General features: G+C 42.0%; 1 protein-coding gene across 1 annotated transcript; it reads left to right on the forward strand.

Annotated features, from left to right (window-relative positions):
• The first annotated feature begins 306 nt into the window (after positions 1-306).
• Positions 307-3,544, forward strand: RPL7 (ribosomal protein L7). The gene is made up of 7 exons (XM_022595381.3): positions 307-429; positions 1,225-1,333; positions 1,609-1,775; positions 2,302-2,439; positions 2,532-2,641; positions 2,973-3,182; positions 3,480-3,544. Exons 1-6 carry the CDS (start codon positions 416-418, stop codon positions 3,179-3,181), a joined length of 747 nt encoding a protein of 248 aa, XP_022451089.1. The 5' UTR covers positions 307-415; the 3' UTR covers position 3,182; positions 3,480-3,544.
• The last annotated feature ends 22,143 nt before the right edge of the window (positions 3,545-25,687 follow it).

Raw genomic sequence — 25,687 nt, forward strand, 5'->3', positions numbered from 1 at the left:
AAGCGTTGCCCTCCCGCCAGGCGGGCCGTGAAAGTGATGCATGCCGGGATTTGTAGTTCGCGCCCCGGTCGCGCGTCATTTGCATATATTACTGGGTAGAATTCGAGCCGTATCCTGTCAACGCAGCCCAGGGATTAGGACCCCGAGTAGTCAAGGTATCGGCACTCTTTGCTCTCATCATATTGGTTAAAGAGTCTAACCAATGCATTAATTTTTCCCATACAGATTTTACTTGAAACTTGATCGTAAGAGGCTGAATCAGGCAGTTCTTAATTCTGCTTCTGCAATACGAGTTCTCAGTTCTGAGTTTTTTTCTGGCTTATCCTGGGACACCTATAAGTCTTGGGGCTTCACGCTCGCCGTCTTTAAGTGGAACAGCGCGCATGCGTCAACTTCCTCTTTCCCGGCTGGAACCATGGAAGGTGCTGAGTAAGTTTCTCCTCGTCCTCTCGAGAATCCTCCTCCATCCCCGAAACCAGAGGCTTTTGTCTCACTCTCTCTCGTTCCATCTGTAACCTGTCTCTCTGTCGACTTACCTGTGTGTTTGTGAGGTTGTGTGACACTCCTGGTGGTCTTAGGCTGAAATGGGCTTCAGGAGGCCTTGGGGCGGAGGTTTTGGAGTTACCGGGAACGAGGTGTGAGAGCTGAATATGTGCGGAACCGACAGGTTGTCCAGTCTCTCGTCTTTTGAAGGAGGCTCAGAATCTCTGAATGGGGTTCTTTTTCCTTAGCTGGCATTTGTCCGAAGCGTCCCTGCCGTCAGGTCTCTGCTTACAGCATATGGAGTTTGAGGCTTGAACCAGGGTTGTCGTTGGGGGTTTGTTTGAGGTTTTTTTTTTCTTTTTTCCTTGAGACTCTTAAGTCCTCTTAGACTCACACTCACTAATAGTCTAGGGATCAGTGTCTTGCGGCAGCCTTTTACTCTGCACGGTTTGCTATCGGCATTTTTGTTGTCGTGGGACCCCGGGAGTGATGGTAGATTAAATGTGAACTTGTTATTTTTGTGACTCGTTTAAAGAAAGTGGTCCGTGTTAAAGGTAAAGATTACTGGCATAGGAATTTCCTAAAATCTGTATCTTACACCATAGCACGCTAGAGCGGTTAAAGAAAGGTGCGTTTGAAGTCAGTGGTGATAGTAGTGTTAAGAGAGAGCGCTCAGTACAGAATGGGAGTGCTGGCAGTGCTGTGAGCTTTCTGAATTAACGCTTTGTCTGCTAATGTTAGGGAGAAGAAAAAGAAGGTTCCTGCTGTGCCAGAAACCCTTAAGAAGAAGCGAAAGAATTTCGCAGAGCTTAAGATCAAGCGCCTGAGAAAGAAATTTGCCCAGAAGATGGTAAGTAAACTTTTTTGAGGCACCAAGTTAAAAGGCCCTACGATTGAAAATGAGGTGAATGTTTTTAACAAGGCATGTTTACTTCAGCTGCTGTACCAGTGAGCGCGGTTAGCTTAGAACGACCTTTCCAAATGAAGTTAGTTATCTCCCTCTTGCGATGTTAACTCATATTGTGGTGAGACAGCTTCAAGGGAAGGGTTTTCTTGGAAAGAACTGATACTGCTAGTTGTGTCTGGGAGCTAAAAAGCAGATAAACAACTGATGTTGGTTTTCAGCTTCGAAAGGCAAGGAGGAAGCTCATCTATGAAAAAGCTAAGCACTACCACAAGGAGTACCGGCAGATGTACAGAACTGAGATTCGAATGGCTAGGATGGCAAGGAAAGCTGGCAACTTCTACGTACCCGCGGAACCCAAGTTGGCATTTGTCATCAGGATCAGAGGGTAAGTTCAGTTTTTACTGCATTCCGGTTTTCGAGGGAAAGCTACACAATCCCAGTAAAATTTCACAGTACTTGTGGGGACCTTGGCTGTAAAACATTGGAATGAAAATATTTGGCTGGTGAGGAGAGTAATTTAGTGATTGTAAGCCCTGTGCCCAAAGCATCTATCCATTCTCGAATTGAGCGCTTGAGTTCAGTGTCCTGGAGATTAACTTCAAAAGCAGTTAAATTGGAGCCTCATAAGTGCTGTGACAAAGATGTATGCAAAACTAGAAGTAATAAGAGTGTTAGGGAAAGTTGTAAACGTGAAAGGTATGTGTCAAAAGACAGTTTACTTGCAGGGGAGGCAAGCTGGCAGAGGTAATAGAATATAGCTAACTAAAGGGAAAAGTGGTCTTTGTAACATGAGAGGATTCTTATTTAGGTGTGACACGTGTTGCCCAAAATTGTAACAGTTAGTTTCTCATCTTTTACTAGTAAAAATTCTGATAAAAGCTAAATGAATATTTTGTATTTTTTCATTGCAGTATCAATGGTGTGAGCCCAAAGGTTCGAAAGGTGTTGCAGCTTCTTCGCCTCCGTCAGATTTTCAATGGCACCTTTGTGAAGCTCAACAAGGCTTCAATTAACATGCTGAGAATTGTGGAACCGTACATTGCATGGGGGTAGGTGTCTTTGATTTCTGTTTGGTAAACTGGCAGGTGTTTTGACAGTGATAGTCTTATTGGGTCATTTATATCTGTATTTCCATATTTAGGTACCCAAACCTGAAGTCAGTAAATGAATTGATCTACAAGCGTGGTTATGGCAAAATCAACAAGAAGCGAATTGCCCTGACGGATAACGTGTTGATTGCTCGATCTCTTGGTAGGTTCTGCCTCTTTGGGGAAAAATTATTATTATTAATTATAAAAGCTATTGTATCAGACAAAATGATATTTTTTGGCATCTTGTGGCCTGATTTTTCTCACTATTATGCATCTTCCTTTATTCCCTACAATATTTATGAAAAATGGAAGGTATGATTTCGTTGGCTTGAGCTGTATCTTTGTAAATAAAGTCATGTATTTCCTTCTTTGTTACTTTACTCTTGATTTACTTCTAATTCTTTATGTCACAGCCTATCTTAATGCCTTAAAAATTTAATAGTCTCAAACAGTTTTAGTAACTTTAAATCATCTTGATGATTTATGTTCAGGCAAATACGGTATTATCTGCATGGAGGATCTGATTCATGAGATCTATACTGTTGGAAAACGTTTCAAAGAAGCAAACAACTTCCTGTGGCCCTTCAAATTGTCTTCTCCACGAGGTGGAATGAAGAAAAAGACTACCCATTTTGTAGAAGGTGGAGATGCTGGCAACAGGGAAGACCAGATCAACAGACTTATAAGAAGGATGAACTAAGGTGAGCAGCTACATCCTGAAAGAAGTTTACTTAATACTGGAGGAAAAATGACTACTCTGGTAAGGGTTTGGTTTGAGTTCTAAGCAGTATTTAGTGGGGCGGGGGGGGGAATCAACCATCATATATGATCGCAGTTGGTTTGGTTTCTCCTTTTGAGGACATTTATGGAGAGAAGAAAAAGCCTTTTTTTTCTTCTTACTTAATAGTGGAAACTGAATTGGTGTTTCTTATAACTTCCTGGTTTATGTTAATTCTTAGTTATTAAGGTGTTTAATGGGTTTTTTCCCTTCCTTTCAGGTATCTACCATGATTATTTTTGTAATCCGGTCAGTTAATAAACAGTGACTGCTCTCAAATTGAAATGTATTGTTGTCTTGGTGACTTTTTGTTATCTTTTCTCAGCCGTCCCCTAACTATTGTGGCAAATCTTGGTGTGACACAGTTAAGTCAGATCAACAGCCTGTTGCGTGTAAAACTTAAGGTCCAGTTTGTATCTTGTGAAAAACATTCCTGGGGTTTATTGAAGATTTTCCTGTATGAAGTCCTGATTTTTCACTTTTGAGTTGGCCAAAATGGGTCTATTCTAAGAAAGCCCATTTCACAGGCCTTTGTGCATGAGTAAAGGTTCAGTTTACAAATAAAAATCCGTTGCTGAAATTCCATTTTCTCAGGCTTTGGCTTGCCTGTAAAGTAATGAGTAAATGTGTCATTTTCTTTTTGCATTTCACTTTTATGTTTTTGCTTTGCATCTTCTACCCATACTTACGTGAGTTCCTAATAATTCCACTACATATTGTGTATATCAAGAAGGAAGAAATGAAATGTGCCCATGGATGCAACTTATTTGAAGCACCTAAAGAACTCATGAGAATACTAGTGAACAAAAACTTGAAATAGAAAGGCTTTTATAAATAACATTCCCAGTATATTTTTATGTATCATCTCACGTAGGCTAGCAAACCTGAAAGTTTTAAGTGTAGTGTAACGGGAAGTACATAAAATAAAAGTAAAAAGGTTTATGATTCTCACTGATTGTGCCAAGGGTATGATGCCGTATGAAATAGATGCCCTATTCTTTTGATTTTCTTGCACCAGAATCATCACTTTTTAGTATTTGAAAGTTGCTAGACAGATACATTTAAATTCTTGGGTGTTGGAAGCTATTTGGATTAGTGAGTTTAGGGTCAGTGAATCCTGGAGGGAAATCAAGGTTATTAGTTTATAAAACCAATGTTACATGTATACATGTCTATAGTGTTTTGCAAGAAATTTAATATCTTGGTAAACAGTTGGATCAATGTATAACAAAATCATACATTAATCTCTTGGTGGAGCTAAAAGTCTTTAAGTTTTGAAATTACCTGTTTTGTTTTACTGTTTTGGTAGGTAACTACACAGTATAGCCTACAACCAGTATTCTGAACGGTAGGAGTGGCTCAGAAGAAAACATGTAATTACTGTAATAAAGTTGTTCAGGTGGCATATTGCTAACTACCTAGGCATGTAGGATTTGGAATAGTAATAGAAATGGCATTCTATATATCAGATGGTGGTATTTAATAATGTTTTTTTCAAAAGAATTAACTTTTTAAGAGCAGTTTTAGGTTCACAGCAAAGCTGAGTGGAAAGTACAGAGTTCCATTATACCCTCCTGCCCCTAAACAGCCCGTCTCCCCCACTCTCAACATTGAGTGGCACATTTTTTGCAGTCCATGGATGTTGACACATCATTACCCAAAATAGCAAATACTGGTGAAGCTGGTGAGGGGGATAGGAAGATCTGTAGGTATATGGAGGGCAAAGAAACAGTGTTTGGGCTGTACGTGTCCTCTGCAGACACGTTTTCAGTCCTGGAAATTCACTGTCCACATAGTTTCCGAATGCGGCTAGAGGACCAGAGGATAGGGAGATGTATGAGAAAGTTTGGAAGTGGGGTGGACATCTGGGAATATGGTAGATAACTAAAGCAATGGGAATAAACAAAAACATGCTGTCAGGTGACAGTTACAGCTGTCAGATTGCTAGGGAGTAAATTGGGATAATCATTTGCCTTCACAGGATTGTAAGGATTAAAACTGACCATGAGAATATTTTGTGAACTGTTAGAACCTGTTGAAATGCACCTTAATATCTTATTTTACTTAAAAATCTCCCCTGAAAGTGGTGTCACTTTCTACAAGAGATCATCCACATCCACTAGAAGGCTAACCAACCTCTGATGAAAGTCTGGGCCACCCAGGTTCTACTTATACAAAGATTCGCTTCACATAAGTACATTGCCTTTTTGTACCCTTCAAAGTTCCAGCTTTGTTAGGTCTTCCCCTAGCTACCCTAGTTTAGTTGTCTGTTCCCGGTGTTTCCTGGTCTTGCTTACCTTTGAAGTTTCCTTTGTGGTAAAGTGGATTAAGAATGCTGGCTCTGGAGCCAAACTGCATGAATTCATATCCAGCTTCCACTTAATAGTTTGAACCATTAAATTAACTTCATCTCTGGTTCCTTACCAGCAAAATGGGGGAAATAATAGTACCTAATTTCATAGGATTTTAGTGAAGACTAAATATGTCAGGTCATGGAAAATGCTTAGGGCAGTGCCTGGCCCAAAGTGCTAAGTAAATGCTGTCTGCTGTGTAACTTGAGCACTTAGCAGGGGTGTACAAAGGAAAATAGCCTCTGCTTTCTTGTGTTAATGGGCAAGATAGACTTAACACAAATATAAGTGCTACACAAGGATGTCTGGGATGGGACAGATTCTTGAAGTGTCATTGGGGACCACCTGCAGGGGGAGATTGACAACTTTCTGTTCCAACTGTTTTCCTTTACAGATTTGGTATCAAACTAGCCAAAACATACACGTGCCTCTCATTCAAGTGCTCCCTTCTCTTCAGCAGTTAACTTTTTAAGATGGGCTTTTTTTCATCCTACCCAGTACCTGACATAACTTACAGTAGGCACTAAGTATTTGTTTTCTATCACTGCTGTCACAAATTACCACAAACTTAGGTGACTTAAAACACAAGTTTCTTGTCTTAACAGCTTTGAAGGTCAGAAGTTCGAAATCAGTTTCACTGTGCTAAATCAAGGTGTCAGCAGGCCTTCCTGCCTTCCGAAGCCTCTAGGGGAGAATCCGTTTCCTTGCAGTTCCCAGTTTCTAGAAGCTGCTTACAATTCTTGGCTTGTGGCCTCTTCTCCATCTTCAAAGTGTAACCTCTGTTTCCATCCTTCCATCATCTCTGGCTCTGATCCTCCTGCCTCCCTCTTCTATGGACTTTTGTGATTATGTTGGGCCACCCAGATAATCCAGGATAATTCCCCATCTCAAATTCCTTAATACTGAATATAAGTACATCTGCAAAGTCTACATAAGGTAGCATATTCACAGGTTCTAGAAATTAGGGCAGGGAGATATTTGAGAGGGCCATTCTTTGATCTTTAATTTATGGCTCCCAGCTATATTTTTTCTTGTTTCTCAAAAATGAAAAGCTTCTAATGTACGGTCTTGGCACTTGAAATCTTGTGTCTGGAACACTCAGCCCTGAGAAGGTCTGTGTACTTGGCTTTTTTATTCTGGATAAAGATCTCTGACATCTCTTCATGTAACCTTGTTTTTTGTTTTTTTATAGTATCTTTTACTATCAGAAATCATTTTTCCATTTACTTGTTACCTGTTACTTTTCCCAGCCACTCAAGATTTGAGTATCAGGTTTGAGTCTTAGCCTCCTCTATTCCAGCAGTTAGAGAACAATGCCTAGTGCATTGCAGGTCCTTTGCTTTTTTGATTGAGTGAATCAAGACTTTTATGGACAATAGCCATTTAAAATTTTGCATCTCCAGTGTTAGCACATTTTAGTCCTTGGGTGTTTGGGTGGGGAATGGTGAGAGGAGGAGTGGAAGCTTATGGAGATTAGATAGATATTGTTTTACTCAGGAGGACTTGGGAAAATGAGTTTTACCGTGTAGGGGTAATAGTATGTGAAAATATGTTAGAGGAATACAGGAGATGGTTCCTGCTGTGAGGATTAGGAAGTTTCACAGAGGAGGTCGAATTTGGGCACCTGTTGGTAGAACAGCATGAGCCAAGGCAGAGAGTTGGGTAAGTGTCAGTGAGGGGTGTGGTAGCCAAGAGGAGGGGACAGCAAACTCAAAACAGACCGATTTAATAAACATTTGGTCATATATTGAGGGCTAGTGTACACTTAATCCACCTTATCCTGGGTGGGTGGTTCTCCACTGTGAGTGCAACTCCAGAACTGAATTCTTCATTGGTTTGGGGATGGGCCCAGGCTTTTTCCCTTTAAAGTCTCCATGTGATTTTTTTTTTTTTAAACATCTTTATTGGAGTATAATTGCTTTACAATGGTGTGTTAGTTTCTGCTTCACAACAAAATGAATCAGTTATATATATACATATGTTCCCATATCTCTTCCCGCTTGCGTCTCCCTCCCTCTCACCCTCCCTATCCCACCCCTCCAGGCAGTCACAAAGCACCGAGCTGATCTCCCTGTGCTATGCGGCTGCTTCCCACTAGCTATCTACCTTACGTTTGTTAGTGTATATATGTCCATGCTTCTCTCTCGCTTTGTCACAGCTCACCCTTCCCCCTCCCCATATCCTCAAGTCCATTCTCGAGTAGGTCTGTGTCTTTATTCCTGTTTTACGCCTAGGTTCTTCATGACATTTTTTTTTCTTAAATTCCATATATATGTGTTAGCATACGGTATTTGTCTCTCTCTTTCTGACTTACTTCACTCTGTATGACAGACTCTAGGTCTATCCACCTCATTACAAATAGCTCAATTTTGTTTCTTTTTATGGCTGAGTAATATTCCATTGTATATATGTGGCACATCTTCTTTATCCATTCATCTGATGATGGACACTTAGGTTGTTTCCATCTCCGGGCTATTGTAAATAGAGCTGCAATGAACATTTTGGTACATGACTCTTTTTGAATTATGGTTTTCTCAGGGTATATGCCCAGTAGTGGGATTGCTGGGTCATATGGTAGTTCTATTTGTAGTTTTTTAAGGAACCATGTGATTTTTAATGTGCAGCCTATTGTATTAGGGAAGTATACCACTGTCCCCATTTTTTAGACGAGGGGCTAACTTTCCCATCTTCCAGGGTCACACAACTAAGTGGTTAGGTTCCAGGCCTAATGTGAGTTGGTTTTCTTAACCAGAGGAGCTAGGAAAGGTTAGTATCAAACTTAATGAAAACAAAAGTGGTGTGCTGAGAGCAGTTTCAGGAGTTCTGTGGGATCCGAAACCATCTTACCAGGGCTCAGTTTGCAGCCCTAGTGGAGGGGTCAAGAAATGAAGACAGGGTTTGGAACAACTTGGCAAGAGTATATAAACATAGGCTAAGCCACTACTGTCTTAGGTCGCTAGGCTTCCCAGCTAGGGAGGATACGTGCGCCGAGACTTTCACCAAAGAACCTCGACAGTGGAGGCGTAGAACGCGGAATCCGGGAACTCGGGAAGGCTACGTCACTTGCCGAAGATTGCTCTAGTCAGGTACTGCTGGTCCACTCTCAGCACTACTCTGGAGAGCCTGGTTAGTTTGAATCTTAAAAATGCAACCTAGAGAACTGAACGCACCAACCTTGTCCAACTGCCCACCACCCACCCTGTCTACAGTGGGTGGCGCCACTTTCGTGCCGCACTGACCTGGTGTCACGACTGAGGCTCGTTTCCGCAGCCTCCTGCCACCCCACCCCCTGCAGCCGTGACTCCGACTGCGGCGGCCCCCTACAGTAGTCCAGTGAGTCCTAGCGGTCTCCCCAACGCCCAGGCACCATCCTGGCGCGGCAACCTGACTTGCCGCCCAGAGTCCTGCGGGACGGCGCCCGGTGACCGCCCGGAAGGCATCCCGGAAGCTCCGGGCGCCTGGCAACGGGCGCGCATCGGGCTGGCGGGGTGGCGGCCGCAGCAGCCTCTCGCCGGGCGGGGCGGGGCGGGGCGGGGCGGGGCGGGGGTGCGCCGCGCTCCGGAGCGTCGTCGGGCTGCAGGCCGCCGAGCATGATCGTCCCGAGAGCGGCGCCCGAGCGAGCGCGGCCGCCCGCCCCGCCCCGCCCCGCCGCCGCAGTCAGCCCAGCGGCTCTGCAGGTCTGGGCCGGTGGTTCGGCTCAGCTCCGGGCCGCCAATGGCTCCCGCGCTGCCCGGTGCCCCCGCCCCAGACCTGGGCGCCGTCACCGCGGACCAGGCCGGAGAAGAAGCCCCTCCCCTCCACGGCGGAGCTGCGGGGACAGTGAGTGCGACCGGTCCCGGGGAACCCCGGCCAGGGGCGTGCCGGGGGTGGAGGGGACGGGGGGTGGCCGGGTCAGGCCTGGAAGGGAGGTGGGTCCCTGAGGTCAGCTGGCTCGGCCCCCTCCCAAGAAGGGCATCTATCCTAGTAACGCACACGGGTCGCCCCAAGGATCCTTGTGATGCTCTTGGAGGGGGGCTGGCGGAGAGTCCGGGGCTGAGGACCTGACGGGGAGGCTCCGGGCGGCTCGGGTGCAGGAGTATATAGACTTAAGAGGTGAAAGCCCTCTTTAGTTTCTAGTCCTTTCTTTACTTTCTAACACTTCTTACAGTTAATTTAGTATTTATTCTCTTTTCATTTGTTTTTGGTCATCAGTGGAATATATGGATTCTTTTGAGAAATTGCTTTTTTTACTTAAGATGTGGAGAATACCTTTCACAGCAGTTTACTTAGGTCTTCGTTGAACATTTCATAGATGTGTCACATAGATATATGATTATATGGTATAGATGTATCATAATTTATGTAACCATTTCTCCTGAAGATCGGTTCCAATTTTTCCTTATTACAAACAATGCAACAGTGAACATTCTTACACATGGGAACAGTTCTGTAAAGTGAATTCCTTGAAGCAGAATTGCTGGGTCAGATGTATGTACGTTAAAAACTTTTGGTGGGATCTTGCCTTCCAAAAAGTCTTTACTGATTAACATGTCCATCAACAGGCTGTGGTGAAAAAAACCTGTGTTTATTATCATCTAGAAAACAAATCAATATCTCCCACTAATTGAGTGTTTATTACATGCCCAGCACTGTGCTGAACATTTTGCATGCATTTTACTTTTATTTTTCTTTTATAAATTTATTTAATTTATTTATTTTTGGCTGTGTTGTGTCTTTGTTGCTGCGCACAGGCTTTCTCTAGTTGCCGCGAGCGGGGGCTGCTCTTCGTTGCGGTGCGCGGGCTTCTCATAATGGTGGCTTCTCTTGTTGTGGAGCACAGGCTCTAGGCGCGTGGGCTTCAGTAGTTGTGGCTCGCGGGCTCGGTAGTTGCGGCTCGCGGGCTCTAGAGCTCAGGCTCAGTAGTTGTGGTGCACGGGCTTAGTTGCTCCGCGGCATGTGGGATCTTCCTGGACCAGGGCTCGAATGTGTGTCCCCTGCATTGGCAGGCGGATTCTTAACCACTGCACCACCAGGGAAGCCCCTGCATGCATTTTATTTATTTATTTTATTTTTTTAACTTCAAAAGTAGCATTTTTAATTTTTGTGGTAATTTTCAAAGCCACAAAATCCTGCATGCATTTTAAAATTTAATCCTCACTAACCCTATGAGAGTCAGAGGCACTATTATTTTCTTCATGACCCCATGGTTATGCAGCTATTGAAGTGCAGAGCCAAGATTAGAATCCTGGTTCATTTAATTGCAATGCTTATGTTCTTTGTCGGATCTGAATTCCTGGTCAGTAATTGACTGGGCGTTGTGTTTCATTGGGTTGTTTGAGGATTAAATGAGATCACGCGTTTGGTGTTACAGTATTATTAATATGTGGTTCCTTTCTCTACTAACTCCTGTAGAATTGGACATGGTCCGGTTCTTCCTACGATTCTGGTTCCTCAGGATCATTTGCCTTTCCAGTTACTTTTCTGCCTTTTCTTTATCTTCCTGGCTTGCATATATTTTAAGGGAATCTGGTTTTCTTCTCCCTGGAAAATCTCCTTTGCCAACTTTATCCAATCTCTGACCTTAATTCTCACCAGTAAATCGATCTCTTAAAAGCTTCATCTCCCAACCAAACCTATCGTCTTCAATATTCCTATAGCTTAGATCCAGGTTATATATCTCCACCTGAATGTCCTAGACTAATTTTATCTAAAACTGAGCTGCTCGTTGCCCTCCGCCCCCAGACTCGCACTTTCTCTGAATTTAATTCATGGTTCCATAATTCTTTTGGTCACCCTAGTTCACAGCCTCAGTCCTCTTTGACTCTTTTTTTCCTTTCCTGAACCTCCAATATTCAATCAATTGTCAGTGTTGTCAAGTTCTCTCTACTACTCTAATTTAAGCACTCTGAACTATTATATGTAGTCTCTTAACCTGGCTCCAGTCTCTGCCATCTTAATCTTCCTAAAGCTTCCTATGGCTGTGAATATGCCACACCTCTGTTCGAAAACCCTCATGCCTTCTCATTGCTAAAAAGGAAAGTACAAGCCACTTTGGCCGGCGTTCAAATGTGTCTGTGGTCCTGCCTCAGTGCTGAACCCCTCCTCCACTCTCCAGGGCAACTTTCACATCTTTACCTTTTCCAGCAGGGTCTCTACCCACATTTCTATCTAAATGTCATTTTCTAGTTTCTTCCGAGTCTTTTTTGAACCCCCTTGTGAAAGTGGGAAGGAGGAAGTATGGAGAAAGCAGGCCTGGGGGAATTTCCTGGCGGTCCAGTGGTTAGCATCCTGACTCTCACTGTCGTAGGGCCTGGGTTCAGTCCCTGGTCGGGGAACTAAAATCCCACAAGCTGCGTGACCTCAAAAAAAGAAAAAAAAAAAAAAAAGCAGACCTGCTTCTGAAGTTTCTTGCACAAAGTGTCACACGTTGCCTTCACTCCCATTCCAACCACAAGGAGTTAACCACTTTCTAGGAACAACTGTATTCTCCGGAGGAACCAGAATTTTGGGCATCCAGTCTTCTCTGCCACAGTCCATTTCTGTTTATCAAAACCCGTGGGACTTGGCTTGAACAAGCCTTGCCCATAAACAACAGCAAAACTCTCCTTCTTCCCCAGTCTGGTTAGGTCAGCAAAGGCCCTGTTGTCCCACAAAATCTAAACACAGATTTATCATCAATCGGTATCATAGTGAAGTGTAATTGTTTGGTTACTTTGTTCCCCCAGTAGACTGTATGCTTTTGCATCCTAATCATTTTTGTATTTCACCTCCTAGCACAATGACTGGCATTGCAAATATATAAATAACTAGCTTTCTCAATGAATCTACAACTTGCCTTTCTTTATGTTCACTTGATGATTATTTTGGTTTAATCAAAGCTAAAAATAATCTTACCATCTGCTCTTTGATGTTGGGCTATTTTCAGCCTTTTTGCTTTTCTATTATAAAAAATGTAGGATTTGACATCCTTGAAGGTAAATATTTGGATGTATCATTGATTGTTCCTTTAGGATAAACTCTTGGAAGTGAAATTGCCAAGTCAAAAGTATATAAAATTATAAGGACATATGTATTGCTAGATTGCTCTCTGGAAATATACTAATACTTCCACTGAAACCTTATGAGAGTAGCTGTTTCCTTGAACACCATCTTACACTGTCTAGTAGTAGAGAAAAAATTTTTTACCATTTTCAGGGCAAAAGTTGTAGCTCATTGTATTCTTTTGCTTTTTTTTGAGTATTAGTGAGGGCAAACTTTTATTGACCATTTTTTTCTGTAATGGGTTATCTGTTCTTTAATAAACACACTGTCTTGGGGTCCACTTTCTTATTGATTTTTAAGTATCTTTACATACAAGAGAAATTAAATTCTTCAGTTCTTTATGTCATCGTTTGAAAAGCTATTCTGGGAACTCCTGGTCAGTGTGGCAGAGGAAGGCAACGTGAAGAAACCCCATACTGCTTCCATATATTTCAAATGCGGGGTAAAGTATAGTAAGATAATTTATGGCCATGCGGCTGAGCTAGGAACCAAGAGGAGGAAACCCCCAGGTGGCAGAAATGAGGGAATGCTCACACAGGAAGGCAGCGTTGAGCATCTGCTGAGAGCTGGGAGTCACAAAGGAGTACTGTTCCAGTTACCATGGATGCATCACAAACTTCTCCAAAACTTAGTGGTGCAAAACAACCCTTTATTGTGCTCATGTATTCTGTGGGACAGTGCAGGAATTTGGACAGTGAACGGCAGGGACAGCTTGGCTCTGTTTCACCATGTCTGGGGCCTCAGATGGAAGATTTGAAGGCTCGGGGCTGGAATCACCTGCAGGCTCACTCACTCCTATGTCTGGTGGCTGATCCTGGCTGTGGACTGAGACCTTAGCTGTGGATGTCAGATGGAACCTTTCTACGGTGGCCCCTTCCTATCACTTAGCTTCCTCACAAAATGGTGGCCGGGTTTCAAAGGCGAGTGTCCTGAGACAGCTAGCTAGTGGAAATCGTATCATCTTTTATGACCTAGCCTTGAACATCACAGTGTCAATTCTACTGCATTTTATTGACTAAGGAAGTTAGTTTCAGAGAAAGGAACACAGACCTCACCTCCTGATGGAGGAGTGTCAATGTCACATTGAAGGAAGAACTTGCAGAGATGATATGTATTAGTGCATCCTTCTTTGGAAAATACAACCTGCCACAAGTACCTTGACACAGAGATGATAACTAGAAAAATACCCCTCATTGGCCTGGGGAGGCTGTAAGGAAGCTTGCCATCCACTTGAACTATGGTAGGAAAGAGTCAGCTGCTAGACATTAGAGCATCATACCCTGCACCAGCTCAAGTCTGAGGTCTGAATTCACATTACTATATAACTCAGGGACCACAGTCTAAGAAATTGGCATATTAACTGGCCTGACACCTCTGAAACCCAGGGCCAGGCAGAGACCAATGGGAAGCATACAGAGAGATGTATAGCACAGTTTCCACAACTCAGGGAACACTGGACTCCTGTAGATAGCAATCTCTCTAAAGATGAGCTCGCAGTCAAAGATTACAAATCATATAAGAAAATGGAACCACAAGGAAGGAGATTTGGTGAATGCAGCAAATGGGAAAACTAAAAATAATAGACATCTTGGAAAAAAATTTTATATTATTCAAAGAGAGGAAGGAATGGAAACCGTAAGGCAAGAATGGGACAGTATGAGTAAGAACAGGAGACATCTAGGGCTGCATATTTACCCTGACAGGGAAAGAAGCAGCACTGAGTCAACCAGTACCTCCTGGACCCCAGGTATTAGTTGACTCTTGTCCTATAACAATAACAGTCATGATGACTATGATAATAATAGCAGCTGTCGTTCGTTTCTATGTATAAAAATACCTTACTGTGGCCTGAACTGAAGATTCTTCTTTGAGAATTAGAGCAGTGTACTGGGCATTTAGCTAGGTGCTTTTCTTGAATTCCCTTTAAACTTCACAGTAACTCTGTAAGGCAGAGATGATTATTCCCTAGGTAGGGAGACTGAGGCACAGAAACGTTAACAAGAAAATAAGTGGGTTTTTTCCATCCAGGATTGGGTGACAGGCATGGGGAAGGAGCAGAGGGCTTTAGGGTGTATAGGTGGGTGTGGATATATTGTAGAAGCTATTGCTTCTTTATTTCTTCATTTCTTTTTTTTTTTTTTTTTTTTAATTTGGCTGCTTTGGGTCTTCGTTGCTGCGCACGGGCTTTCTCTAGTTGTGGCGAGCAGGGGCTACTCTTCATTGTGGTGCGCGGGCTTCTCATTGCAGTGGCTTCTCTTGTTGTGGAGCACGGGCTCTAGGCGCGCGGGCTTCAGTAGTTGTGGCTCGCGGGCTCTAGAGCGCAGGCTCAGTAGTTGTGGTGCATGGGCTTAGTTGCTCTGCGGCATGTGGGATCTTCCCAGACCAGGGATCGAACCCATGTCCCATGCATTGGCAGGCGGATTCTTAACCACTGCACTCCCAGGGAAGTCCCTATTTCTTCATTTCTTAAATCACAGGCTAGTGTGTTCTTAACTTAGAGAATGCTTAAGTAACTCTTCCGGTGAGTTGAATATTTAAACACAAATGGGCTAATTAACTGCTTATGAATTTTGGGAAATGGGAAATACTTGTGTCCAGATAAGAACTTTGCATACAGTTTTAGCAGTTACTTTCCCTAGTATTTTGCATGCTTCTTATTTTTAATTTTGCTAGAGCTTAATCTTAGTACTTTTTAAATTGCTTTCCCTTGTCCATCTCTCCTCCCTCCTAAAAAAAAAAAAGCAAGAATTTGATAAAATTAATAGTTATTTTTTTTGTTCCTTGTTATATGCACATTTGGCAAAACATTTAACTCTCCCAAACCTCAGTTGTTTAATTCAAAAATTAGAAGATTATGTCTCTTACTGGTCTGTAAATCAGTGATTTCTGTTGAACCAGTCCTTAATTTTCAAGTAAGAATTGCAATTCAGACAGCAGTAAGATATTCTTTTTATACAGATGTATAGACCTGACTGAAAACCTATGCTTACCCTACTAAATTTCCAATGACTTTCACTTATCTCCTTCCTCATCTTTAGATTTTGGCTTGTGGATGTGGGAGTATGGACAATTCTAATTCCAGGAATTCTTCTATAAGAATGAATTTTTACTGCAATGACCGAGGCTGTTTTTATTTTTTTCTCTCTCTGTTTGTTTATTTACTTAGGCTGCACTCCGCGCCTTGTGCGATCTTCCCCGGGCCCTCAGGCAGTGAGAGCCCAGAGTCCTAACCACTGGACTGCCAGGGAATTCCCAACCCAGGCTGTTTTTAAAAACAGAGGTTTTAAATAGTTGTTTTTCATTTCACTGAACAATTTTATTCTCCGTCACTATGAAATTAAAGATTTTCTTGATACTATAGGTTCTTAATGAAAGTTCCTATATTAACCTCAGCAACTTTTCATTAACATGCTAGTGTTACTTCAGTGTGTTCAGTCTCTGTTAACAGGTACCTCTTACCTTCTTAGTACTTTCAAAACTAAAGATAGATCTAACCAGATTTCTGTTGAAGCCACCTTTTATTACATTTAAAACATTTTGGGGGCTTCCCTGGTGGCGCAGTGGTTGAGAGTCAGCCTGCCGATGCAGGGGACACGGGTTCGTGCCCCGGTCCGGTCCGGGAGGATCCCGCATTCCGCGGAGCGGCTGGGCCCGTGAGCCATGGCTGCTGAGCCTGCGCGTCTGGAGCCTGTGCTCCGCAACGGGAGAGGCCACAACAGTGAGAGGCCCGCGTACTGCAAAACAAAATAAAACAAAACAAAACAAAAAACATTTTGGCTAAGGATTCTGCTTTTAAAAGCAATATGCTTAAGGGACTTCCCTGGCAGTCCAGTGGTTAAGACTCTGAGCTTCCAAAGCACAGGGCATGGGTTCGATCTCTGATTGGGGAACTAAGATCCTGCGTGTTGTGTGGTGTGGCCAATCAATCAATAAATAAAATATAATACATTCTTAATTTTTAAAAAAAGCAGTATGTTTAAAATGCTGAGTAGTGCTGATCTTAAAAGAATAGTCCAGTAAAAGCTAAAGCTTTTTGATGCTTGCTCCGTTCTAGGTGCTGTATTAAGTGGTTGTATCATGTGGTCCTTAATGAGCTGGGTTGTTGATGTTGCATCATTGAAAGAGGCAGTAGTACATGCGGGCAGAGTCCAGAGGAACGCTTAGTAGATCATTCTTTAAATCTACTTACACATATTAAGTGCTCGGAAAGGTCTGATGGATGGCTGAATTTATCATGTGACAGGGTCCCTGGAAGAGTCTGTGGCCCACATTAATGGAGGGGGATGTTGTGGCTTTGCCACTATTTACCATCAATATAGATTCTACTGTATTGATTATTCAAATTTTTCTACTGGGCTTGGAAAAATTCCCTATTATAACAGAGACTATGGTTACAATGTGGGTTATTGTAGTATTTGACCTATAGTTAACTGATAAGTTTTCATCTTGGTTTTATATTTTAGGAGAGCAACGACTTATTGTCTGTTTTTAAAGAGTTGTGACATAATGACGCAAAATCTGTCATACTCTGATACCTTTTGCTCAAATTCTGCTGGACCAGTTATTAAATAGGTCCTGTATTATGTTATCACACATGGAAGGACACGTTCACATGTTTAAATAGATATTTTGCCTTAGCCAGTGTGGCAGGACTGCTAAAGTTTTCTCACAGCGCCTGTTGCCTCGTCTTTCTAGTAAAAGGAGCCCTGATTTTTCAGCTGGGTACATGATGCCCAGAATGGAAGATATTTTATCACTTCCTTTTACAGCTCGCTGTGGCCACGTGACTACGTTCTGACCAATGGGATGTAAGCAGAATTGTGTGTATGACTTCCAAGAAGTGACTTTAAAGAGAGAGAATGCCTCTCTCTCTTCCCTTCCTTCTCTCTGTAAGCTGGAGCTCAGTTTGGTATTTTTTTAACCGTGGAGAGTGCCCAGCGTATCCAAAGGTAGAAGGTGGTGGATAATAAAATCCAGTGTCCCAGCCCCTGAGCTGTGACAGTTAGCAGCTCACGGCTGACCTTCTTTCATCTCTACTCTCACCACCACCGTCGCCCTCTCACACCCGTTGTATTGAAGCAAATCGCAAACATTTTATCCTTTTATCCATAAATATTTCAGTACGTCTCTCTAAAGATAAGAATTCTTTTAAAAACGCAAACCACTATTGTCAAAACAAAACCCACTATTACACCTTAAAACATTAATTGTAATCCCTTAATGTTACCAAAGATCCAGTCAGTGCTCAGATTTCCATGATGGTCTCATAAAGTATCTTCTTTTTTTTTTTTTTTAACAGTTTATCCAGATGAAGTCCATATATTGCAACTGTTTGCTATGTCTCGTCTCTGTTAATCTATATATTATCCCTCCCATCTCTCTATTTATTTATAACAATTTATTGGTTGAAAGAACAAGATTATTCGTCACAAGTCGAAACTCCACAATCTGTTATTGCTGATTGCATCCCTGTGATGCCATTTAATATGTTCCTTTGTGCTCTATATTTTTTTCTAAATTGATAGTTAGATCTAAAATCTTGGTCCGTGTCATGTTTGTTTGTTTTGGCAAGAACTGCCTTTGATAAACATTGCTGTATCTGTCCAGAAATATACACACACACACACATATACGTGTGTGTGTGTGTGTGTGTGTGTATATATATATATATATATATATATATATATATATAGACAGAGAGAGAGAGGAATTTCAAGGAACTGGCTTATGGGATTATAGGGGCAGACTGGCTGGAAACTCTCAGCCAGGAATTAATATTGCAGTTTTGAGGTAAAATTTCCTTCCTCAGGGAAAACTCAGTTTTGTTTTAAAGCCTTTCAACTGATTCGACAAGGTCCACCTAGGTTTTTGAGGGTAATCTCCTTTACTTAAAATCACCTAGCTGTAGGTGTTCCCCACATCTACAAAATACCTTCATAGCAACACCTAGATTAGTGTTTAATTCAATAGCTGGGTTCTAGAGCCTAACCAAGTTGGCACATAAAATTAACCATCACCATTGACAAGATCCGTTAATTAATTAAGGTTTGCAAGACTATAACACTGTAATACTATCATTTCTTCATTTAGTAGCTGGGATACTCTGTGAAGAGAAACTTCCCTATCATCATTCATGTGGATAAATGCTTGATTCTTCTCTTATATGACCTGGGTTTCAAATCAAGTTGATTCCTTAGTGCCCTCCGAAGATGAGTGAGGTGTTGTTGTTTTCTTAAAGTATCATTATAAACATTTAATATATTTGTATACCTTCCAAGTATATTTCCTATAACATATACATGTTTAATATATTTCAATTCATTACAGTTAATATCTTATTAATATTTATACTCTTAGCTTTGGTTAGTTGGTGACTACCGTGATTGTAGTCATCTTAGATTCCTAGATTTCTGGAGTGAAAAGATGTACTAGGTTCATCTTGTACATTTCCTGTCACAAACCTGTAATTAAGTATTTCTTCAAGGGGCCCTAGCTGTTTTTAGTTTTGGATTTTTTTTTTAAAGTCAGGAATGGGCCCACAATCTAGTTATTAGGTTCAGTGGACAGAGCTAAGAAACACTGTTTTTTTTTTCTTTTAAGATAAAAGTCTTACACTGATACTTCCAATTCATATTTAGGACTTTGGGGTTTTTAACTTATCATATTGATGTTAGATCTGTATCTTTTTGTTCCACACGATAATACTTGTTCCCATCAGCACTGATATGAATTTTCATTTATTCAAACAGCCATCTTGAACTCTGAAGGTAGATACTGTATGTTCAGGGTGGTGGAGCCATAAGATAAAAGGAGCCTGGGTCCCTGGTACCTTGGCGCCATCCCTGTGGGGGGAGAGGGGGGTCTGTCTAGGCTATTATTTAAGGGAAAATCTTCTTGTTTAAGCCACTTGTTTTGGATTTTCTGTCATTTGATGCTAAATAATACAGGAGCTATAGAGGGGTGGGATAGGGAGGGTGGGAGGGAGATGCAAGAGGGAGGGGATATGGGGATATATGTATATGTATAGCTGACTCACTTTGTTATACAGCAGAAACTAACACACCATTATAAAGCAATTATACTCCAATAAAGATGTTAAAAAAAATAAAATAAAATTGTGATGGTTGTACACATCTGTGAATATACTAAAAACCACTGAATTGTACACTTTAAATGGGTGAATTGTATGGTATGTGATTTATATCACAATGAAGCTGTTAAGAAAAAATATAATAATACAGGAGCTACCATGGATTTCCAATTTTTAAAGGATTCATGTATAGTAAATGCAGTTAACACTAAAATATTACTGAACTTAGCCTTCTCATTGATAAAGACCTCTAAGAATCTTTCCTTCACATTGCTATGAGTATCAATAGTCATTATTGTACTGTAGAATTGTGAAGGTCCCAATTATAGCTATATTATCCTTTCTTTTTTTTTCTTTAGAAATTGGTTTGGTAGGAGTGAATACATTCTTATGTCTGCTTGCTTCTTGTTTTTTTTTTTTTGGCTGTGCCACGTGGCTTGCAGGATCTTATTTCCCCAACCAGGGATTGAACTCGGGCCCTGGCAGTGAAAGTGCTGCATCCTAACCACTGCACCGCCAGGGAATTCCCTATGTCTGCTTGTTTAAGTAGCGTTTTTTTTCTTAATTGTCTCCAACACATATTTTATATTGGCAGTGATGTGTTATGTGTTAAATTGTGCCCCTCTGCCCCCGCCCCCCAAATTCATATGTTGAAGCCCTAACCCCAACCTTGGAATGTAACCTTATTTGGAGATAGGGTCTTTACAGAGGTAATCAAATTAATATGAAGTCATTAGAGTGGGCCCTAATATAATATGACCAGTGTCCTTATAAATAGGGGAAATTTGGACACAGAAATATGTACAGAGGGAAGACAGTGTGAAGACACAGGGGGAAGGGAGTCATCTGCAAACGAAGGAGAGAGGCCTGGAACAGATCCTTCACTCACAGCCCTTAGAAGGAACCAACCCTGTCGATGCCTTGATTTTGAACTTCTAGCCTCCAGAAACATAAGACAATAGATTTCTGGTTTTTTAAGCCACCCTGTGGTACTTTGTTATTGTAGCCCTAACAAAGTAATATATATTTATTGTTTTCTTGGTTCTGTTTCCTTATTCTGTCTGCTATTGTTTAATGATGACATTTTATTTTTTTATAGATCTTTATTGGAGTATAATTACTTCACCATACTGTGTTAGTTTCTGTTGCACAACAAAGCGAATCAGCCATATGCATACATATGTCTCCATATCCTCTCCCTCTTTTTTTTTTTTTTTTTTTTTTGTGGTACGCGGGCCTCTCACCACCGTGGTCTCTCCCTCTGCGGAGCGCAGGCCCAGCGGCCATGGCTCTTGGACCCAGCAGCTCCGCGGCATGTGGGATCCTCCCGGACCGGGGGACGAACCCGTGTCCCCTGCATCGGCGGGCGGACTCTCAACCACTGCGCCACCAGGGAAGCCCGACATTTTATTTTTTATCTTGGATTTTAAAAAGCAGATGTTCTTGATCCTTACTCTTTCATCTCCCCCAGGAAAATGCTTAATCAATTATTTTCAACTTCTGTGTTTTCAGTGTCTCTTTTTTAATTGTCTTCATCCTCAAAATACTATACCCATGATCAAGAGTCTCTCATGTTTAAATATAGCTCTTTAGACATTGTCGTTCTCTAATGAAATTGTTCACTGCTTCCTTTTTCTTAAAACTCTCTTTGCCTTTGATTTTTATCGGCACCCCATCTTGGTTCTTCTGTCTCTTTAACCATTCCTTTTCCGTCTCCTTTGTGGTCAACCTATTCTTTGCCTGTCCCTCAAATATTGGTGCCCTTGGACTTGCTCTTATTCTTAACTTTTCACTTATACCCTCCACTAGCCCTGGACAGCCTTATCTGTTCTCAGAACTTTAACTATGCTGATGACTACTAAATCTGTATCTCTTGGCTAAACCCACTCCCACCTCTGGACCACATGTACCTTGAGCTCATTTTATCCACAGCTGAATTTCGCTTCTCATTCAAGCTGGTTCCTCATCCCTAACTCTTAACATCATGAATGGTGCCAGTCATATACAGTTCCCAGGTCCTCTAGATGCTACCACATTAAACTCTATCCAGCTTGTGTCTCAGTCTGCTTTTTCCTTGGTTTGGGCCCTCACTACCACTCACCTAAACAATTGTAATAGTTTCCTAATTGGCCTTCTCATTCCCATCTGTCTTCTAATATTGCCAAAGTTAAAGCAATATTTTAAAATCTTAGGTCTAGTCCTTCACCAGCTCCCACTGTTTATAGCTGTGGCCTCTAAAATAGGGTGCATGAACCGCAAGGTATGATCCATTGAAAAAGAAAGTAGAATTCCTGTAACGTATATATTTTAAATTTCAGAAATTTCACCTAGCATAACACCTAGTAAGTGCTCAGTAGATGCTTGTTGAATGAATTAGAGCCGGGGCTGGCAAACTTTAGTAAAATATGTAGTAAGTATTTTAGACTTTGTGGGCCATACAGTCTCAGTTGCAACTACTTAACTCTGCTCTTGTAGGCCAAAGGAAGCTATAGAAAATATGTACAAATGGACATTTGTTTCTGTGTTCCAATGCGAAGGTACTTACTAAAACAGGTATCAGGCTGGATTTGACCTGGGGACAGTTTGCTGACCCCTGAATTAGAGTATGGGAGAGGGGGAACTGTCTAGTGACAAGATTGCAAAGGTAGGTCGGGAACAGATCCTAGGGGATTCTGTTTGCAAAACGAAAGAGCTGGCAAAATAGAGTTTGGAGTTTTATTCAAATACCTGTGTCAGAGACAGACAATAAATAATGACATATAAATACATTATTATAAACTATGATAAGTGCTGTGAAGAGAATGACAGGATGCTATTAACATGTAGCCGAAAAGCCCAGAAGGCTGCTTGTCCACTCTATAGTGACACTAACTGAGGCAAGAGCTGGCTGAAAGGTTTTAGCTCTTCTGCTCCCCCTTCTGTTCTCCAGGCGAATAGAGATATGTGAAGAGGTAAGAATCGTCTTTTTAAAAAGCAGCCTTCTGGGGCTTCCCTGGTGACGCAGTGGTTGAGAGTCTGCCGGCCGATGCAGGCGACATGGGTTCGTGCCCCAGTCCAGGAAGATCCCACGTGCTGTGGAGCGGCTGGCCCTGTGAGCCATGGCCGCAGAGCCTGTGTGTCTGGAGCCTGTGCTCCGCAACGGGAGAGGGCACAGCAGTGAGAGGCCCACGTACTGCAAAAAAAAAAAAAAAAAAAAAAAAATAGCAGCCTTCTGGGCTTTTCACCTACATGTTTATAGCGTATTGCCCATATAAGTGTGGGCTCATTTCTGGCCTCTCTGTTCTGGTCCATTGAGCTATATGTCTGTTTTTGTGCCAGTACCATACTTCTTTGATTACTGTAGCTTTGTAGTATAATCTGAAGTCAGAGAGCATGATACCTCCAGCTTTGTTCTTCTTTCTCAAGATTGTTTTGGCTATTTTGGACCTTTTGTGCTTCCATATACATTTTAGAATTATTGGTGGGCCAGGCTGGGGCCCACAGGATCCTGGGGCTCATGCCCACCCACTGGTGGGTGAGTCTGGGTCCTAGGCCTAGTTCTGGCCCACTGGTGGGCAGAGCTGGATCCTGGGGTCTCTGGCTGTAGGACCTTGCGTGTCCCAGGGTTGGTGTGTTGGCCCGCTGGTGGGTTGGACCAGGGCCCTGGGGTCCTGGGGCTGTTGCCTGCCCACTGGTGGGTGAGGCTGGTCCCAGGGCTAATGCTGGTACACTGGTGTGTGCAGCCAGGTCCTGGGGCAGCTGTGGGCTCAGGGGTTCTTAAGGCAGCCAGCCTGCTGATGGGTGAGGTTGCCTCCCTGCCTGGCCAGTAGCTTGGCCTGAGGCGTCCCAGTAGTGATGTCAAAAGGCTGATGGGCAGGGCTGGTTCCCAGTGCTAATGAACTAGAGGAAGGACTCCAAAAGGGCACTTGCCAGCACCACTGTCCTTGTGGTAGAACGAGAGTCCCTGAATGGCTCCCATCAGTTATGTCCCCAGGGTGAGCTCCAGGGGACTCCTGCCTCTCTAGAAGGTTCTCCAAGATAAGTAGGTGTGTCTGACCCAGGCTCTTTTCAAATTACTGCTTCTGCCCTGGGTCCTGGATGTGTGAGATTTTGTGTAGATTTTTAAGAGTGGTGTCTCTATTTCCCACAGCCCTCTGGTTCTCCTGAACTTAAGCCCTACTGGCCTTCAAAGCCAAACATTCTGGGAGCTCATCTTCCTGGTGTAGGACCTCCACGCTGGGGATCCCAATGTGGGGCTCAGATTCCTCACTCCCTGGGGAGAACCTCTGCAAACTGTAATTATCCTCCTATTTGTGGGTCACCCACCTGGTGTTATGTGGTCTCAACTGTACCACATCTCTGCCCCTCCTACCTGCCTTGTGGTTCCTTCTTTATATCTTTAGTTGTAGATCTTTTTCTGCTAATCTTCTGGTCTTTCTCATCTATAGTTGCTCTGTAAATAGTTGTGATTTTGGTGTGTCAGTGGGAGGGGTTGAGCTCAGGATCTTCTTACTTCACCATCTTGGCCACACCTTCTTTAATCCCTGTGTTTTCTTTTAGGAGTTTTACACTTTCAGGTCCTAGGTTTATGTCTTTAATTCATTTTGAGTTGATTTTTTTGTATGGTGTAAGATAAGGGTTCAACTTCATTCTTTTGCATGTGGATATCCAGTTTTTCCAACACCATTTGTTAAAGGGACTATCCTTCCCCTATTGTGTATTCTTGGCACTCTCGTCAAAAATCTGTTTACTGTATATGTATGGATTTATTTCTGGAGTCTATTCTGTTCCATTGACCTATATGTCTGTCTTTATGCCAGTATTATATTGTTTTAATTATTTTAGCTTTGTGACATATTTTGAAATCAAAAAGTTTGATGCCTCCAACTTTCATCTTTTTCAAGATTATTTTGGTTATCTGGGGTCCTTTGGGATCCATATTAATTTTTATTTATTTATTTATTTAAATTGAGGTATAGTTGATTTACAATACTGCATTAGTTTCAGGTGTACAGCAGAGTGACTCAGTTATACATGTAAATGTATATATCTGTATTCTTTTTTTTCAATTCATTTCCATTATAGTTTATTACAAGATATTGAACATAGTTCCCTGTGCTATACAGTAAATCCTTGTTGTTTATCTATTTTATATATAGTAGTGGGCATCTGTTAATCCCATACTCCCAACTTATCCCTCCCCCCTCTTCCCCTTTGGTAACCATATGTTTGTTTTTTATGTCTGTGAGCCTGTTCCTGTTTTGTAAATAAGTTCACCTGTACTTTTTTTTAGATTCCACGTATGTGATATGGTATAATATTTGTCTTTGTCTGACTTACTTCACTTAGTATGATAATCTCTAGGTCCATACATGTTGCTGCAAATGGCATTATTTCATTCTTTTTTATGGCTGAGTAATATTCCCTTGTATATATATTTACCACATTTTCTTTATCCATTCATCTGTCAATGGACATTTAGGTTGCTTCCATGTCTTGGCTATTGTATATAGTGCTGCTGTGAACATTGCAGTGCCTGTATCTTTTCTAATTAGAGTTTTCTCTGGATATATGCCCAGGAGTGGGATTGCTGGATCACATGGTACCTCTATTTTTAGTTTTTTAAGGAGCCTCCATACTGTTTTCCATAGTGACTGTACCAATTTACATTCCCACCAACAGTGTGTAGGAGGGTTCCCTTTTCTCCATACCCTCTCCAGCATTTATTATTTGTAGACTTGTTTTACAATGGCCATTCTGACTGGTGTGAGGTGATACCTCATTGTAGTTTTGATTTGCATTTCTCTAATAATTAGGGACGTTGAGCATCTTTTCGTGTGCCTGTTGGCCATCTGTATGTCTTCTTTGGAGAAATGTCTATTTAGGTCTTCTGCCCAGTTTTTAATCAGATTGTTTGTTTTTTCGATGTTGAGCTGTATGAGCTGTTTGTGTATTTTGGAAATTAAGCCTTGTCGGTTGCATCATTTG

This window comes from Delphinapterus leucas, chromosome 17, assembly GCF_059928025.1.
Source record: "Delphinapterus leucas isolate spDelLeu-1000000601 "Yukka" chromosome 17, BTC_Dleu_Yukka2, whole genome shotgun sequence".
NCBI classification, from domain to species: domain Eukaryota; kingdom Metazoa; phylum Chordata; class Mammalia; order Artiodactyla; family Monodontidae; genus Delphinapterus; species Delphinapterus leucas.